This window comes from Triplophysa dalaica, chromosome 1 (assembly GCF_015846415.1).
Source record: "Triplophysa dalaica isolate WHDGS20190420 chromosome 1, ASM1584641v1, whole genome shotgun sequence".
NCBI classification, from domain to species: Eukaryota; Metazoa; Chordata; class Actinopteri; order Cypriniformes; family Nemacheilidae; genus Triplophysa; species Triplophysa dalaica.
The window spans coordinates 28,816,678-28,834,942 of NC_079542.1; the positions used below are offsets into that span (position 1 = coordinate 28,816,678).

General features: G+C 36.9%; 1 protein-coding gene across 4 annotated transcripts in view; it reads right to left on the reverse strand.

Moving 5' to 3' along the window:
• The window catches only part of zmp:0000001168 (signal-induced proliferation-associated protein 1), an 80,243-nt gene that overhangs the window by 12,928 nt on the left and 49,050 nt on the right, over positions 1-18,265 (reverse strand). The window contains exons 12-16 of one of the 4 annotated variants that reach the window (XR_008906320.1): positions 13,099-13,222; positions 5,758-5,856; positions 3,608-3,680; positions 3,361-3,439; positions 1,248-1,376 (exon numbers count right to left, since the gene is read on the reverse strand). Coding sequence is in view for 3 of the 4 variants with exons in the window: in XM_056744463.1 (XP_056600441.1) it covers positions 2,659-2,679; positions 3,361-3,439; positions 3,608-3,680; positions 5,758-5,856; positions 13,099-13,222 (396 nt within the window). In the remaining variant the exon portion in view is untranslated. Of the gene's footprint in view, positions 1-1,247; positions 1,377-2,614; positions 2,680-3,360; positions 3,440-3,607; positions 3,681-5,757; positions 5,857-13,098; positions 13,223-18,265 lie in introns of those variants that run through there. The other 3 variants (XM_056744463.1, XM_056744444.1, XM_056744454.1) reach the window with 3 other exon arrangements.

An 18,265-nucleotide genomic window follows, 5' to 3' on the forward strand; every position in this document is an offset into this window, starting at 1 on the left:
GGAGGTGGCATCTAAATACCTTTGTCCATATAGTGTATAGACTATGAATATCTCAGAAAAAGATTTTATTCAGTTCTATGAATATGGTTGATTCTTATTTTTATTTGTGTAACTTATTGAATGACATATGTCAGTTTAACAAAAAAGAACAAGGAGTAACTGGGGTATGTTTGCAAAATGTTTTAGTTCTACCCAAGACCACTTTTGGTTTTAACGATTAAATGATATAATATGATACTTTAAGACGCATCAGATATAACCTTGAATATCCCAGCAAGGACCTTGACTTCAAATTGAATTAAAAAACTGGACAAAAATGCAAATCAGACTGATGTCAAAAATTTGACATCCACACACTGATGTCCATTTGACCACCAATAAAACAAATAAAATGTATGCTCTGAATGGACTACATCTGGTTAACTTAGCATAAAGCTAAGTTAACCAGAGAGCAGATCAAAAACATTGAATCACTGTTAAAAATTTTGATTTGTCAATGTTAATGGCATTTAATGTTGGAAAATCTTGTTATTTCATCAAATCATCATTATTATGATCAGGGTTTGCTTTAGTTGGAATCTTGACTCTTGTTCTACAATCAAGTCAATTCTCTTAAAGTAAGTGAAATAGTGTCTTTAACAAGAATCTGTTGTATTGGTAAAAAAGAGAAAATTTGATAAGGTTTGAATGTAGTTGTTTGCTTTGAATAACAAGCATTAAACCGTTATAACCGTTATAAATTAAAGCAAAAGTTAATCTGAGAATTTAAAATTGTTTTCTTTTTTACTCACCCATTTGACTTTCAACATGTTTAAAGAACTTCTTGCATCTTTGGAACACAAATAAAGATATTTTTGACAGATTTCCAGGCCTCTTCATGGACAACATGGTTATAGTTGTTGTCAAGGTCCAGAAAAGTACTAAAGACATCATTAAATTGGTTCATCCCCTCATAGTGGCTTAATCGCAATTGCAATTCTTTTAAGCAACGACAATACTTATTGTGCGAAAAATAAACCTAAATACCAAATTTAGTCAATATATTCTCTTTTAGTCTTGTCAGTCTACGGTACACGTTTACGAAAGATTTTTGATGCCGGAAGGTCCTAAAACATGTTGAAAATCATGTGGGTGTGTAAAATGAACACTAGTTTGATATTATCTATTCCTTTAAGATGCGTTTGTTAGTGTTGATCATGTTAATGTTGTGTTTCCAAAAATTTATCATCAACATTCATCACACAAACCTCATCAATGGTGACAATCATCAAACTAATACAGATCAACCGCAATGCATGCTGGGAACAGTGCCGGCCGTAGAAATCTGGGGGCCCTAAGCAAACCTTTTTGAAGGGCCGTTGTCATAAGAGTTCAAACTAGATATAAACAAATAAAAAAGAATACATCAAATTATACACTTAAACTAATAAGACTGAAAGACAAAAAAAAACATCAAACTTACAGGAAGAACAATTCATTCTAAAATAAAATTCACATATTTTTTGACATGTAAATTATTCTTCACCTTAATTAATACGTGGCTTGGAACCAGCTGTAAAAAATATTACACGTAAATGTGGTGTGTTTTTTCTAACCAAACGAGTGATTAACAAAAATAAAATAAGAGTTTAATATAGTACAAAAACACACGCCTCGTGTTCTTTTGGTGTGGTTTTGTGGTGTATTTTTACTTTTTTCCGCTCCAGATGGATAGCTCAGTTTAAAATCATGGCCATATGTAACGGCACATCAGCACATCATGCGTATGTCATTACCGGCCGCGCACTGCATTATGTCCCAGTATGTCAAAGTAATTGAATAAATGAAGTACTAAAAAGGAAATTTATAAATTATACCTCTAAAGTTGGATCCGCAAGTTATAAAAATAGCGTCTTAATTGTTTACAATGGTGTTTTTGATTTGGTACTCAAGGGGTGGTTTAGAGGCCCTACGCAACCTGCATAGTTTGCATATAGGAAGGATCAGCTTTGGCTGGGAGTCATGAATGTGTTTTGTACTATGATGTTACCCAGCATGCATTGGATCATAAACATATGTTTTGTTACTTGTCACCATTGTTGAGTTAAATACACTGATTCTAGTTGTCAAGTTGATTCCATTTATTGGCAGCTTTAGAGTATATCTTGAGGTTATGATAGTCATAACATTGTTTAGAAACCACACTCTAGTATTACACAGTATTCTTTCGTCATTAACACAACCCACTCAAAATGATCTTATTGCAACAAATAAATTTGTAGTTTACAAACTAGAGCCAAAAGCCCAACTAAAGCAAACACTGATAACAATAACGTTAGATTTTGAAATAAAAAATACAACATCATTTTATTGAGCTGCCTTTTTGATGTAAAAGTTTGATGTCAAATTGACCAAGTTTTTGATGTATTCTGATTTGCATTTTTGACAATTGGGAGTAAATTTGAAGTTTTTTTTAATGTCAATTTTACGTCGTTTCAACATCAAGGTGCAAGCTGCGATGTCTTTGAATTTGCTAAAGTTAATCACCATTTAATTTTAATAAGGTGAGAACTTATAAATTTTTTCTCATGAAATCTCATGCTCTACTTGCCTTAACTGCCATTTGACTGTTAGTGTTGAGAGAGGGCATGGCTGCCCAAAGTTCCTCCAGCATTCTTCTCATCTCCTCTGTTCACCCTGCTTAATGACAAGACAGGTTTCTTTTGCTTGTCCCAATCTACCTCTACAACCCTGTTTGATTGGCTCTTTGAAGTAGCATGAAGTGACATTTTGAAGTAACTTAGAGGCATTCGGAACAGAGACATGTTTAGATGTATATATAAAGATTTTTTATCGATTTTAGCTTTGTCCACACAGATCCGGTGTTTTTGGAGCCTAAAACCGCAATGTTTTTAAACCGGGTCCCAGAGTGGATAAAACTGAAAATACTGCCCTCCGGTTTTGGTGTGTACAGCCGATCAGTATATTTTTTTAAATAATGATTTCATCACCCAGCGCGTAGAGTTTATGCGCATGCTCCAAGTCTTCAACATTTTTAGTGTTTCATTGTGGCAGAATTACAGCGCCACATAATGATTTGGCATGTACACTAAATCGTTTTGAGATGGTTTTACCGGTTTTGTGTGTACGCAGATTCTTCAGACGACGCCGTGAAAAGGAAAAAATAGATTGGAATGGGAAAGCTCTGGCTTCGTGTGGATGTGGCCGGAGAGGGCTACGACTGGACCATGTAGATATATACTGTAGATAAGGATGGGTGGATATGTTTAATGAGAGTAAAATGGGTAAGTATGTGGATAGTATAATGAGAGAAGGGCTCGGGCAACATTTGACATGACTAACCAACAGTAGAGAAAGTACCTTTTGGAGGTCATCTTGTAGTCGTTTCAACATGGCCTCTAACTGGGAGACCTTCTCCTCAAGGTGGCCGGGCGAATCACTGAAAAGGAAGGGAGAGAAACAGTACACAAATAAGCAATAGTTTTTAGGCCTTTAAACATTTTATTCCATATTCCAAAACTGGCTTTGAGTTTACCCATCAAAATGTAAGAGCAATTGTTTGAGTTTTATTACCAGTGTAAAAAATGGCAAAAACAGTCAATCTCACCTGTCCTTTATGTCTTTAAGCCCATTTTCAGTCTGCGTTGTACTCTCTGGTGTGCCATCGCCTGCCTTCCAGTCTGAAACCAAGTATTATGTAACATTATAAGTACTCTAGTTTTGATGTCACCATGAGCTTTCAGAATACTCACCATGAGTTCAAAATGTAGCCTCACAGCAAACTCACTGTGTGCTCAAACTGTGATCTTAGTGGTTTAGATGTGGCTTACTTGTCATTTGAAGTCACCATTATGTTGATCAGTGTTTGCTTTAGTTGAGCTCTTGACTCTACAGTGTTTTATTTCTCTTCTTCTGGTGGCTGTTACTGTGTGTTTGCTTTATAGTGCACATTTGTAATATTGAGGGATGCTGAAGGAGCATTACTCAAAAACTGATTACTCAGAAAACTGTCTGTCTGTGTGATAGTATAGAGTGAGATGCTGCTGTTTTGAGATGATCAGATATTTCAAAGGCCTTTTATATGAATTATGAACACATATTTTGCAACAAATGGTTAACACAAATACACCAAGAATCAGCATATTAAACTCACCAATGGTGACAATCAGCAGAATGACAACTTCACGCTGCAATGCATGCTGGGTAACTATAGTTCCAAACTCATTCATGACTCCCAGCATGCATTTCAGCATGAAGCTTCTCAGTTGATTCTTATGAATATGATTATACTATCATCCAAGACTCCTTTGGCATTACTCGGTATAACAAATGTGCACTATAAAGTAAACAGTTACAACAGCCAGACAAAGAGATGTCAAACACTGTAGAGTCAAGAGCTCAACTAAAGCAAATGCTCATCAACATAATGGTAACTTTAAATGACAAACCGGTCACATCTAAACCTCTAAAATCACATAACAAGAGTAAGATTACAGTTTGAGCACACAGTGAGTTTGCTGTGAGGTTACATGTTGACCTCATCGTGAGCTTTCTGTAAGCTCATGGTGACATCACAGTGAGATCGCTGTGACTTCATCGTGTTGACTGGGTAACTAGAATGCTAAGATTTATTTAGATTTAAACTAGTGGTGGGCATAGATTATTATTTTTTAATCTAGATTAATCTAGATTAATCTTGGAATTAATCTAGGAATTAATCTAGATTAAAATGTCTCATTTGAATTCTGCCGAAGGCATTCAGAATATGTGTGCTACCCAAATAATGACTAAAAGTAAGTATTTGAGAATGGGTGTCTCAAGCCAGGTGGCGCATTAGACCAGGGGCTCATCTCCTTTTTTCCAAAATGCTTCACAAACTGCTTGAGAAAGCTGTTCTACTATGATAATTGGTGATGAAAATAAATTATGTTCAATAAGATGTACTTGTGTTTACATCCGCATTAGCTAAGGGATGATTTGCGTTTTGGTGGAACTTGAAACTGGAAGAGCTCCTAGAGTACATTTTCATTTAGTCATTTAGCAGACGCTTTTATCCAATCAACTTACAAAGAGTTAGGGAGCAACAAGCGATATATCATAGAGGAGCCATAGTACATTAGGTGCCAATATAAATTTACTGGTTTCACCTAGACCACTACCTGTTGAGAGAAACTTTTTTTTTTTAAACCAATTCCGCATTGCACAAGGTGCAAACAACCTTAGTCTTGTCAATGTTTCCATTGGGAAGCTTCTTAAAAATATATTTTCCCTAAAGCAACCCGGCGGCTTCAAAGCTGCATCCATGTTAGCACATCACATTTGATGTGGTAATTTCACAGTAACGTTATGTTGTGTTCAGACCAAACGCGAATGGCGCGTCAAGCGCGAGTGATTTACATGTTAAGTCAATGCAAACACGCGATAGACCTACTTGTGGCGCGAATCGCGCGAATGAAGCCCTGGTTATGAGATGATGAAGCGGCGCGAATTGCGCGAATCACGCGAGTTGAAAAATCTTTTCGCCCGGTACAGTGCAATTCAGCTAGGTATACATCCGCGCTAAAATATCGATGTGAAAGTCATCATAGCATGCGTAGTATAGACCCAGCTCCCAACCCATCTTTGAGAATAGATTAACGCCGACATTTTTTTTATCACGCGATAAGAGTCTCACGTTAACGCAGCACGTTAACGCCGTTAACGGCCCACCACTAATTTAAACACATTTCTTATAAAAAAATATAAATGAATTATCACCTTCTTGAGAAAGAGCTTCCAAAATGTTTTGGCAGGCACTGGCTAGATTAGAAATAGACTGCCACTCTGCCTCAGATGAATCCGTAGTCTCTGAGAGAACTGAAAGAAAAAAGTGTTTATTACACGTTCTACACACTGTACTGTTAGACCTTACCAGCCATTTTCACAGTAATATACTGGCAACACTGTTGCCAGCTTCCTGGCATCTACAAAAGCTTTTGTTGAGGTTGAAATGTGGAAATATGTAAGTGACCATTAGGCCGATCAGTGTTTTTTTTAATTGGTTTGTCGGCTCTCTTTTTGCGTTGATTAAATGTTTATTTGTCGTGGATTGTGCTTTTATCATGTTTGTTTGTAAAAGGATGCTATGCTAAAATGAGATTATGTGGAATTTATTTATTGGAATTGGAATTTATTGGTGTGAATCAGTTAAATAAATGATGTAAATCAATAATTTTTCACAATTCTCTCACAATATATTAGTGATGTTTTTGTTCACATAGATGATTCGTTCTTTTTTCAGGTGGTTCACCAAAAGGGTTCTTTCAGAGAATGTGTCTTCAAACATAACATACACCTGCAGGTAAATTAGTGTATTATGTCAATGAAAAAATTTGTAATTGTAATATATTAAATAACAGGGGTTCAGGAGACATTATCAAAGTGGGGGTACCCAACCGTGAACAAAAGCCCAGACAGTAAAATATCAATTTGGATCACCACTTCTGGCTTACTGTCAGACCACCATCATTCCACTTAGGGATGAGCAAAATGCCAGATCGTCCACTGTAAACCAGCCTTTTATGTCTAAACTTTCAAACTTACACAATTCTACTTTTATCATTTTGATTGTTATTTCACACTATATTCACACGGGCTAAATGGGCTGTCATTGATTTTTGAGAAATATAATGAAATATCGAATGCGCTATACATCATATGAAATTGAACATGTCTTTTTGACAGCAGAGATCATGACAGAAGTATATGTAACCAGCAAACCAGTTCTAGATAAACAACTTAAAACTGCTCCATTAAACACCTTATACAACAACAGCATGTCTTAGTTCTGTAAAACTGCAAAATCAATGGTCCTCATATATGGTTTCAAACACAAGGAACATTGGTATCAATTTTCAAACGGTCTTGCGGGCTCATATCGCATATCTTGTAAACCTGAATGTTCAATGTAATTTTCCTCCTGTCTTAGAGTCCCAGCATTGGCTTCCTGTCAGGTACCGTAATGATTATGAAATCCTTATGTTAACGTTTAAGGCTTTGTATGGCCTTGCTCCCCAGTACCTGTATGATCTTTTCTCGCCTTACACACCATGCGAATCTGCGTTCTTCTCAAGGTGGTCTCTCAGTTATTCCCAAGACATGACTTCGCTGCATGGTTGATAGAGCTTTCTCTTCTTATGCCCTTGAGCTCTGCAAATCTCTATCGACTGACAACAAGGAAGCAAATTCACTAGCAACATTGAAATCTCTTCTTAAAACATTTTATTTTACGATGGCTTTTGCTTGATTATTCATGTTATTTTTTATTGTTTATTGTATAACTTTTATATTTATAGGTTTTTCTTATTATTGTTTTACCTGATGTGATGTTTTCTCTAAAGTGCTTTGAGAAAGCAACTTTTAAAGGCACCATATAAAATAAATGATTATTCTTATTATATTTATTGCTGGTTATTATTAAGGCTATCAAACCGCTCCAACAGGTTCAGAACACAGCAGCACGCCTCGTCTTCCAACAGCCCAAAAGGGCTCATGTTAAACCCCTTTTCATCTCTCTCCACTGGCTACCGGTCGAAGCCCATATCTGATTCAGCTCACTAACGCTGGCCTACAGGACGATCAATGGATCTGCACTGGCTTACTTTCACAACCTCCTGCACTCCTACACCCCATCAAGATCCCTGCGTTCAGCAAACCAGTGGTGTCTTAATTGCCTTCTCATAAGAACAGTAAATCGCGTTCCCGCTCTTTCTGCTTCACAACTTCTTCCTGGTGGAACGTTCTTCCTAACTCAGTCTGGTCATCCACATCTGCTACAGATGTAAGAGTCCAGTTAAAGCAAACACTCATCATCATAATGGTGACTACATAAAATAAATTCACATTGATCTCACATATTACTCATACTGTCACAGTGTGAGAATGGTGTGACATCACTGTAATCATTGTATGAACTCACGTGAGGACTGGATACACAAACTATTTATACCACAGAATGGCGTAGAAATGTGCATAAGTGCGCGATTTGGGACGCAAATTTAACTCTCAGAGCAGCCCTGGAGATGGAGTTCATGTGTTAATGTCCTCATACAGTGTTCTTATCCTACTGGATCTATCTGCCGCCTTTGACACCACCCAGCAAGCAAAAATGTGATCCTTAGACGTTCATTACACCACTCCAGTCCACATGCATTACCACAGGGAATGTTTTGGATGTCTCCCTAAACAACACATAAACTAGTTAATGAGTAAAATCAGGTTGAGTTAAGGAATCAATCTTCACGTAATTATCTCAGTAATGATGAACACTAAACACTATTATGGTGACTTCTTATTATTTCTGGTTTATTTCACTGATTGTGATTGTTATTTCATGATTAATGAGATAATGAAGTGACAGTTGATGCCTTAACTCAACCCTATTTAACTCATTAACTTGTTCATGTGTTATTTAGAGAGACATCCAAAACATTCAGGGTGGGAATGCACGTGGACTGGAGTGGACTATGGAACACACTTTTTGCTAGCTGGGCAATAACCATCACATCCTCCTGTCGACCCTTGTTGAAGATTTCCCAGTCAACACAATGATGTCACAGCAATCTCACAGTGATGTGTCACCATGAGTTTACAGAATACTCATGATGATGTCAAAATGTAACCTCACAGCAAATTCACTGTGTGCTCAAACTGTGATCTTACTATTGTACGCTGATCTTAGAGGTTTAGGTGTGACTGGTTTGTCATTTGAAGTCACCATTATGTTGATAAGCTATTGCTTTAGTTGAGCTCTTGACTCTAAAGTGTTTGACTTCTCTTCCTCTGGCTGCTGTAACTGTGTGTTTGCTGTATAGTGCACATTTGTTATGTTGATTAATACCAAAGGAGTCTTTGATGACAGTATAATCATTGGTAAATGTTGATGAGAACAGTGTTGTGCTGTTAAATGTGTGATAAACTCTACAATCACACAAACTGACAGTTTTCTCATCAACATTTACTAATTATTACATTATCATTCAAGACTCCATTGGTATAACACGATAAAACAAATGTGCTCTCCCATAGTGAACACACAGTTACAGCAGCCAGAGGAAGAGAAGTCAAACACTTTAGAGCAGTAGTCACCAACCCTGCTCCTCGAGATCGACCGTCCTGAAGATTCAGCTCTAACCCCAATCAAACATCACCTGAACTATCTAATCAAAGTGTTCAGGTTTGCTTGATAATTACAGACAGGTGTTCTGTAGCAGTGTTGGAGCAACAGTCTGCAGGACGGTCGATCTCCAGGAACAGGGTTGGTGACCACTGCTTTAGAGTCAAGAGCTTAACTAAAGCAAACACTCATCATCATAATGGTACAAGTACAAGTATTTAAGCTAGTCTGGAAGAAGAGACGTTAGTTGCATTGCAATCCAACTTGGCTTTGTTTCAGCTATGTGACAATAAAGTCTGATTTACTTTTGGTTTCAAAACCTTGACTCAAGAGTCATTCTTCAAAATTAGATTTAGATTTAAAGGGGTTTTGATTTCAAAAGAGTACAAAATGCATGCATTAATCTGTGTTTTCTGTTGAGTTGGTATTGAGGAGAACAGTGAATTCAGATTTCCAATATTAATATAAGTGTTGAATTAAGGTTAAATTATATTAAAATAAAAATTTCAATATTAGAAGAGAAGCGCTAAAAAGTCCTATAGGCCAAAAGTTTATTTAATTCAAGGGTTGCCTTTCATTGATTCCAGAGTGAGAATGAAGACATAGTGCAAACTTGATGGTTTATTTAATTCAAGGGTTGCCTTTCATTGATTCAGATGTGAAAAATAATTTTTGTGCTCCCAGATCTGCAGTAGAATTCTCTCACAACATCTCTCACACAACCTATTTCTGATTTGATTTTAAGGGTACTCCAATACACAGAAAGAAACTTAAGTGTTCAAAAGGAACCAGAAGTTTAACAGATTGCTTGTATGGTTGGCCTAGATTTCTCTTCACAGTACGTGCCAGTATGCACCTCTAAAGTTGGTTCGCAACCCGCTTTAACGGCCAAAGAAGTTTGAAAAGAAACATTTAATTTCTGTGACATTACATAGTTTAATGGAAAGCCGCACTTCTGACTATTTTTTATCCACAAATACATGTAACGCAAGTTTTGTGCAAATCTGTAATGGAAACTCGGCTAATGACCGCAGCCCTATTGACCCCCTTTGCCAGTGTTTTGATAAAATGATAAAATGTACAGCCCATATGTCAAAACCTTCTAATACAATAAGCAATACAAAACTAAGGTCAAGAGACTAAAAACACAAAATAACGTAAGAAAACTTGGCTATTTTTGGAATATGACCCTAGCTTTAGCAGTCATATCAAAGCTAATAATCAGATGATTTAGCTTATCCAAGATTTAAACATGTTCATGCTTTCATCACCATCAGCGTGGATTACTCCAATTGACTCCTCAACGGCCTTCATTCGCCAGTTTAATACTATATATGATTAAGCTGCTGCAAAAAATCAGAGAATGTCACCCTAGTACTCACACTTGCTTTCAGCTATATTCAACTTTAAGTATTATTAATTTTCTTTATTTATTTAATAGTCTAGGGCCTAATTACATTACCCCATATGTGTAAAGAATATAGAGATTGTTTTTAGTAAAAAAAAATGTACTTGAACCCAATTGTAACTTCCTGTAAAGGAGACCTATGTGTTATGATTTATTGGGTCAGTGTGCTAAATCATAATACAATTTCATGAATTTTGTAATTTGTGCTCTCAAAAGGGCCAGTAATTTGTTTAAATACCTTAACTTAAATAACTTAATTAACATACATTATACTTAAATAGCCCATTTCTACTTTTAAATGGGATGGCTATTGAACGTGTTTCCAGTTTTAAGTTCCTGGGGACCCATATTTCCTGTCCAGGACCTGTCCTGGACCACCAACACCTCATGCCTGGTCAGGAAGGCTCACCAGCGTCTCTTCTTTCTGAGGACACTGAAGAAGAACCAATTGTCTTCAACTATCCTGGTAAACTTCTATCGCTGCACGATAGAGAGCATCCTGACCAACTGTGCCACAGTCTGGTACGGGAACTGTTCTGTTGCTGAGCGCAAGGCACTGCAGCGGGTGGTGAAAACAGCCCAGCGCATCACAGGGACTACACTTTCTTCCATCGAAGACATCCAGTAGAAACGCTGTCTGCGTCGAGCTCGGAGCATTCTCAAGGACTCCTCTCACCCCGCTCATAGACTGTTTACTCTCCTGCCTTCCGGTAGGCGCTTCAGGTGCCTCCGGACAAGAACCAGCAGACTAGGAAACAGCTTTTTTCCCAGAGCTGTTTCATTATTGAACTCTGTCCCCCACTGATTCCACTACCGCTCATAACTTTAACTTTAATGCTGCTATTACATTGTTTACATTGCACTACAGGGCTGCCATGCATGACTGAACTGTACACACCAGTACTTCATGTTATCTGCTCTACCGGACTGTTAACACACATAGCATCATTTGCACTCTATACTGCTCACTTGCACACCAGGAATATTATACTGAATGCTCATTTGCATTAATGGACTACTCTCATAACTGCATTACCTCATCTACTGCACTGTAACTTTCATAACTGAATTAACTCATATACTGCACCGTACCTTTAATAACCCCATTAACTCATCTATTGCACTGCAACTTTAATAGCTAATGTCTATAATTAATCACTAAAGTCACTTTCTTTTGTATAGTCTAAATTGTTATCTGTTCATAACCACCTGTACATTAATGTTCACAGTATATAGCCTTCTGTATATATTGTTCATAGTACATACCGACTGTCATATTTTCATAGAACATTCCTTCTGTAAAGTATTTTCATAGTACATTTTCATAGTTTCATATTTTCATACTACACAATATACCCATTGTATAGTATTTTCCTAATATTGCATTCTGTATTTATTCACACTGTATATCCTGCACTTGCTAATTGCACTTCTGGTTAGACCTAAACTACATTTCGTTACACTGTACTTGTATATGTGTAATCACAATAAAGTTAAATCTAATCAAATCTAATGAATCGATTACTTGAAATTTACACCAAATTATTATTATAGTGCAAAAGTTTTAAAACTTAGATTTCTAAACAAAAACATAATACCCAAACAATTACTCCCGCAAAACTTCTCTGTAAAAAACATATGTAAAAGAAATATACATTTTAAATGAAAAAAGCGCATAAAATCATTACTAAAGTTTCATTACTATTTGTTTTGGGGAGGTTGAGTGTTTTGTTGAAACTAACTAAAAAAATTATAAGTTTAATAAAACACCTCTGCCTTCATTTAAACAAAGTGCACACAAGTGTTTGTAAAAATGTGCACATGTAAAATAGTGCAAATACATAAACAAAAGCAAAAACTGCCAGTAGCTGTACCCCCGAATTCCTCCAATGTCCAAGGAAATATTCCTGAGGCATTGCAGCCCGTTTGTGCTCGGTACTGCTGCTGGTAGTCACGTCAAGACAGGACAACTAATCAGCAGCAGAGCAGAGGAATATCAGCTTGCGCATACGAGATGTAAAAAGTAGCTGCATATTCAGACCCCCTACTCTTTGATGAAACAGAAGGAATACTTTAGCACTGGTTATAGAACTTTAGACCAAAATATCAATCTTTTGTTTAAACTAGTATCGATCCAATAAAAAAACCAGTGTTGGTGTAGATGCAATTGATATTAGGATCGATCCGCCAATTCTTGGAGAAATAGCAAGGATTCACTAAAAAAAAGTCAACTTTTAGCCGTTATGCCGCCCATAGCTGGGACGAGGTTTGACCCCATCCCTTCTCATCTTCTTCAAGCTCTGTCTCTCTGTCCCAACTACCTGAATGTACTCCCATTAAAAACTTATCCATTACTATAGGAACTCTCCTCACTTTATTGAGGCAGGCTAAGGTAACCCCACTGCAAAAAAAGGAACAATCGACCCCCTCAGTAGTCAGTAATTATAGACCAGTCTCACTCCTTAAGAAACTAGACAATTATACATTTTAAACTATAATGTTCCATAGTGAAATTCAGAATAAAGAAAATAATTACTTTTGGTGATGGAGTTATGGAGGCTCAGAGCTCTGGAGTTTCTTTCTGCTCTTTCCATGCTGGCAGTTCGAAGGGTCTCATCACTTACTGATGGTTGTTCTTCAATCTCCTGGTCAGATCCACACTAGAGAGAGCAAAAGCAAAAATGACTAAAAAAACTAAATGTATCAACTAAACTATGTTGACTTGACAAATCCTGGTCTGAAAGTATAAAACTGTTTCAAATGCTTAAATTTCGGACGTTATTCTCTTAAATAGTTTTTTATATAACTATATCTAATCAAATGCTTGTAAAGCAGATTCAGATATCATGTTAGCATGATGTTAAAAAGTACCAACATGTTTAGCATGATGGTAGCATTGTTAGCATGAAGCTAGCTTGTTATCATGTTGTTTGTGTTTAACTCTTTCACCGCCAAAGACGAGTTATTATGGCAATCAGTGTTTGTACTGTTGTACAGCAGGTGGCGCAATTACACACCTTTGGGATAAAGTACAGAATCCCAGAACCTAGAACGTATATGTTTTAGCGGTTTTTAATCTGTAAAAACTGGGCGGAATCTTTGACAAAAAACGTTAATTATCTCTGCTGTTTAAACAAATTGATGCATTTTTGAAGAAATCTACCCACATCTACGGAGTGATAAAAAACAAACAAATGAAGATAGAAGAACACAGTTTCTTTTGTTTAAAAGCTGAGACTGTTCGTTTATTTGACATATTGTTTGTCCATATATTCTTTACAAAACATTTACGTAAAAACGCTGGCGTAGGCTGGCAACTTTTTTTTTTTTTCGGGAATGAGTTAATCATGTTGTAAGGATGTTTGCAGGCATTTACCTAATAACAAATTTAAAATATCAATAGTTTTTAGTGTGTGTGACAGATTATGAAGTTAATAATTATTTTTAGAAAAAGTAATTGTAATTAAATCGTGTTCCTCAGATAATTAGAATGATCTAATCCGTTAACATGGAAACATTAAAAAATATGCACCGCAAACGGAGTATGTGTGAAACAGGCATTAACTAGTATTACAGAATAAAAATTAACATCTAAAATGTGTTTTGTCTCACAAATAAGCAATATATATATATATATTATTTGGAAGTCTCAGACTTGTAATGTGGCATTTGGGGGAATTTCCATATTTTGTCATATTTACTTTTTTTTAAATCAGTGGTCAGCAACCTTTTTGAAACCATGATTGCGACCTCAGAATTGATGAAGGGCAAGATCTTCCACTCAAAAAGTTGAAAATAAAAACAGCCGAGATTGAACCTCCAGCTTGATGTCATTTATTTAGCCAATAACTGTGGGTCTATTTGCATTACCTTAAATTCTTTGTTTCACTTTTCAGATGCAACTTAGCAAATTCTGTAACATATAGAGTTGCCACTTTCATTGTGCCAAAATAAGGGGGAAAACACCAATTCAAACACCAGTTCAAGGACTTTAATTCATACACAACAGCTTGAGATTGAAACCAGGTTAAGAATTAGTTTAACAAGACCATAATTATTTAACTATTTACTCTATGAAGATTTTTTAATTATGATGCATTTAGTTGGTTTACTTTTATCAAGATGGTATATAGATGGAAATGTTATAAATTGGCCGTAATAATAACAACAATGCAAATCATTCATTTTTAAATAATTGATCTATTTATTTTTACCCCTCTAATAATGTCTTGGTCATAATTCTCTGTTTCACAAAATAGCTAAAGGTCTGAAAATGTGATATGGAATTGGCTAGCATATTAGTCTAATTGAACAAATAAATATGATGTCTGCAGGGACGTCATCTCCCGCATGAGATAGTACGGAACACAGTGCAGATTACCATCACTGACAGACCCGTTGTCATGATTCCGCTATCATGTCAGGTTTATTCTTGTTCTTGCAGTGGAGTCATGGCATAGCCTTTGGGTTTTGTGTGAGAAAGACATGGCTTTCCTTATATTAGCTTGGCATGCTCTTTCGCGTGTCTCTTCAGTGCTTCCGCCATCTTGTTTCGTTGTAACCTTCCCATTAGTGCTTAATTTGTCTGTCTACCCTTTAAAACACCCTTGTGTTCATTGTCCTGTTACAATTACAGCTCCTGTTACCCCCGTGTTTAGTAAGTGTAGTTTAGTGTTTGTATTAAGTGTATATTTGCTTAGTTTAGTCAGTCTGTTTCCTTGTCTTAGTAAATAGTTTTATCCTGTCTTGTTTTCCCCTCGTGGGTTTTCTTTTGCCTTTTTGTAAGTGTCTATGTTATGTTAATAAATATCAGTTTAACCCCGTATCATCCCGCTTGTCTGCCTGTGATTGGGTTCTATCATGTCGAACCATGACACCCGTAGAGCTGTCGCGGTAACTGCTGTATTGTACTACCGCGCTACTGACAAGCCAACCACAGGGACAGGAACGCAACCGCAGAAACCGCGGCAACCACCTTTTTTTGGGTATGGCATCAGGGTATCCTGTTCTTTTTACACATTTGCATTCTGCAATGAATGTTTAATAAATCAATGATGAATACAAGAGTGTTACTTGTAATCATTGTCCCGCCAACTGTTAGTATCGGGTGTTTCAAAGATAGACGCAATGGCTGGCGCTCTGGTCGCAGAACCTAATGTAACGTCGGCAATTTGGGAATACTTTGGGTTTGAACTGAATGTAAAGGGAGTGCCAGCAAATTTAGATGAGCCGATATGCTAAATTTGCTAGGAATTTGAGGTCTCATCTCACTAACTGCCATCCAGCCATCGAAACGCAGCTGCCTTTACAAGCGTCAAGTCGTGGAGCAACCTCAAAAAAGACAGCCGAGGCCGGTACCAGCCCACAGTTAGGAGTAGCTGAATCCTTTGCAAAATCTGTCAAATACTGTCGTGAAGGTAAGTTTTCAGTGCCGCCGGAAAAATTGTTACGCCTATGCGTTCGTCCTTGAAACCACATAAGGTTAATATGTTAGTTTTCTATTTTATCTTTTTATCTGCAATATTTGGATTTAAATTAAGCTAATTTAGTTTTTCAGATTCAACTAGACATTAAAATGCATTGTGTGCATATGCGTAATTGCCTGTTCGGACATGTCCACACCACTTTTTGGAAGAAATTAAGAAATGCTTGCCAAAGGTGTGTTTTGTTGACAGGCCATTAACAAATAAAACTCCTGGAAAACGCAAGATGCGCCACTTTCACACATCTCCTGTTGCACACAGAACGGCGACTTCAGATACGCGAACAGTATGAGATGTGTGGATCATCCTCGCTTGCGGCGCTTGCTTTGCACATCAAGCAAAGCACAAAAACGTGTACACCAATGAACAAGTGACATGAATAAACTGTTTTTAAGTTTTATGCACTGCAACAGTCAATTCCCCAACAACACATCCTCAATCGTCACATATTTACGCTCTGTCAGCGCCCACCCCTTTGGCACTACTTTTGAATGCTCAGGGTACCCCTTTGGCGTCCTTTTTCAACGTGAAGGGCACGCACATTTTACCGTCATTATGAAAATGTATATTAGATATAATTTGCAATGATGATGTTTACGCCACTGCATGCGCAAGTCATTTTGCATGTGATCACCGACATTAGAAAAACTGAAGCAGTCGCGCATGATTAATGATAATGGTTGCATTAAAAACTCATGCAGGGAATCATTATTTATACAGCAATGAAAGGATTCAAGCAGAATTTGAAAACATACAACTGCTGAATGAGGAGAAAGAGCTTTGTGCTTGCAAAACTGAACATTAGTAAGGCACGATATATATTTGTCTATCGCGATCGACGGGATGGCTACCACTGCTTTAAAGGGGTGCTCCAACGATGTGACATGCATTCTGACTTCTTTACAATGTTAAACGTGCTGTCCTCTCATGCTTAACATGGTTAACTTGTCAAAACACAAATTGGGCGTATTACCTAGTATTTCTGTGCTCGATACACTCCCCCAGCCATTGTTTGGGTTTTGTAAAGATTTTTTCGAATATATAAAACTGTTTTCGTAACAGCAAGGAGAGCAGGAGGATGCGCAGATGTCACTTTCAATTATGTGCAGGAGAGAGAGAGAGCATATGTTCGCGAAGTTCAGGTGTTTGTTTGTTCACTGTATTTAGGTGATGAATGTTATATAAACTGGATATAACGCTGGATTTGCAGATCGTTTGAAATTTAAATATGGAGCCGCCCCGGCACTGAAAGATGCCAGACATGAACCGCATGAGATGAGTGAATATGATGTCTTTGTTTTGTTGACAATGTGCTTTAGTTCATCCTACACCTCCCGCACGAACTGTATGATTTCGGACAAAACGTGCAGCTGTATCTATCTTTTATAAATGTGATCAAACTTACTCCTCGAAGATACGAAGTATGTAATACTACTCTATAGGTATTCAAGATTACTATGAGATTGGCAGAAACCGAGTGTGTTAGGACCGTTTTAAACCATAACTATTTGCCATCCTCGCCTGTGGGGAGGGATGGGCATTATATCAAATACATGCATTTCAAAATGAAAATACACTAACCTATGAAAAGTATTTAAGATAGCAACTCCACTGGATTCTTCCCAGATAGCACGCAACCATTGAATCAATGTTAATTGCATTGAATCAATATCACCTTTAAACCCGCAAATTAATGTGGAAAAAATGTTATTGTGATCAGTGTTTGCTTTCACTGCGCTCTTGACTTATGGCTTAATAAGAACTCTTGTACATTGAAAGAGAAAGAGATGTTTTGAAAGGCTGAACAGTTTTCTTTCTGTGATAAGTGTCAGACAGTACTAAAGTTAAGCTCCCTTAAAATATATTGTGGTTCATACCATTCGTGACTGCTGTCGAACTCTTGTTCAAAATTATAAAAGTACAGAGATGATTGAATTAAAAAAAGTTGCTGACCCAGTCAGCACTCCTCATAAAAACCTCAACAATCATTAAACTAACTCAGATAAACAGATCCACTGCAATGCAAATGAAAAGGTTTCGAATTTTGCTTTGACCAGTGGTACCATGCATTAATAAAGTTAAGATTCTTCTTTAAGGAGTATTATTGCTTGATTCTGTTAAGTATAATGCTAAAACAAACAGAAAATGTTACAAACCCACTTCGACATCAACATTCATCTTATCAATAGTGAAATTCATCAAACTAATACAGATCAACTT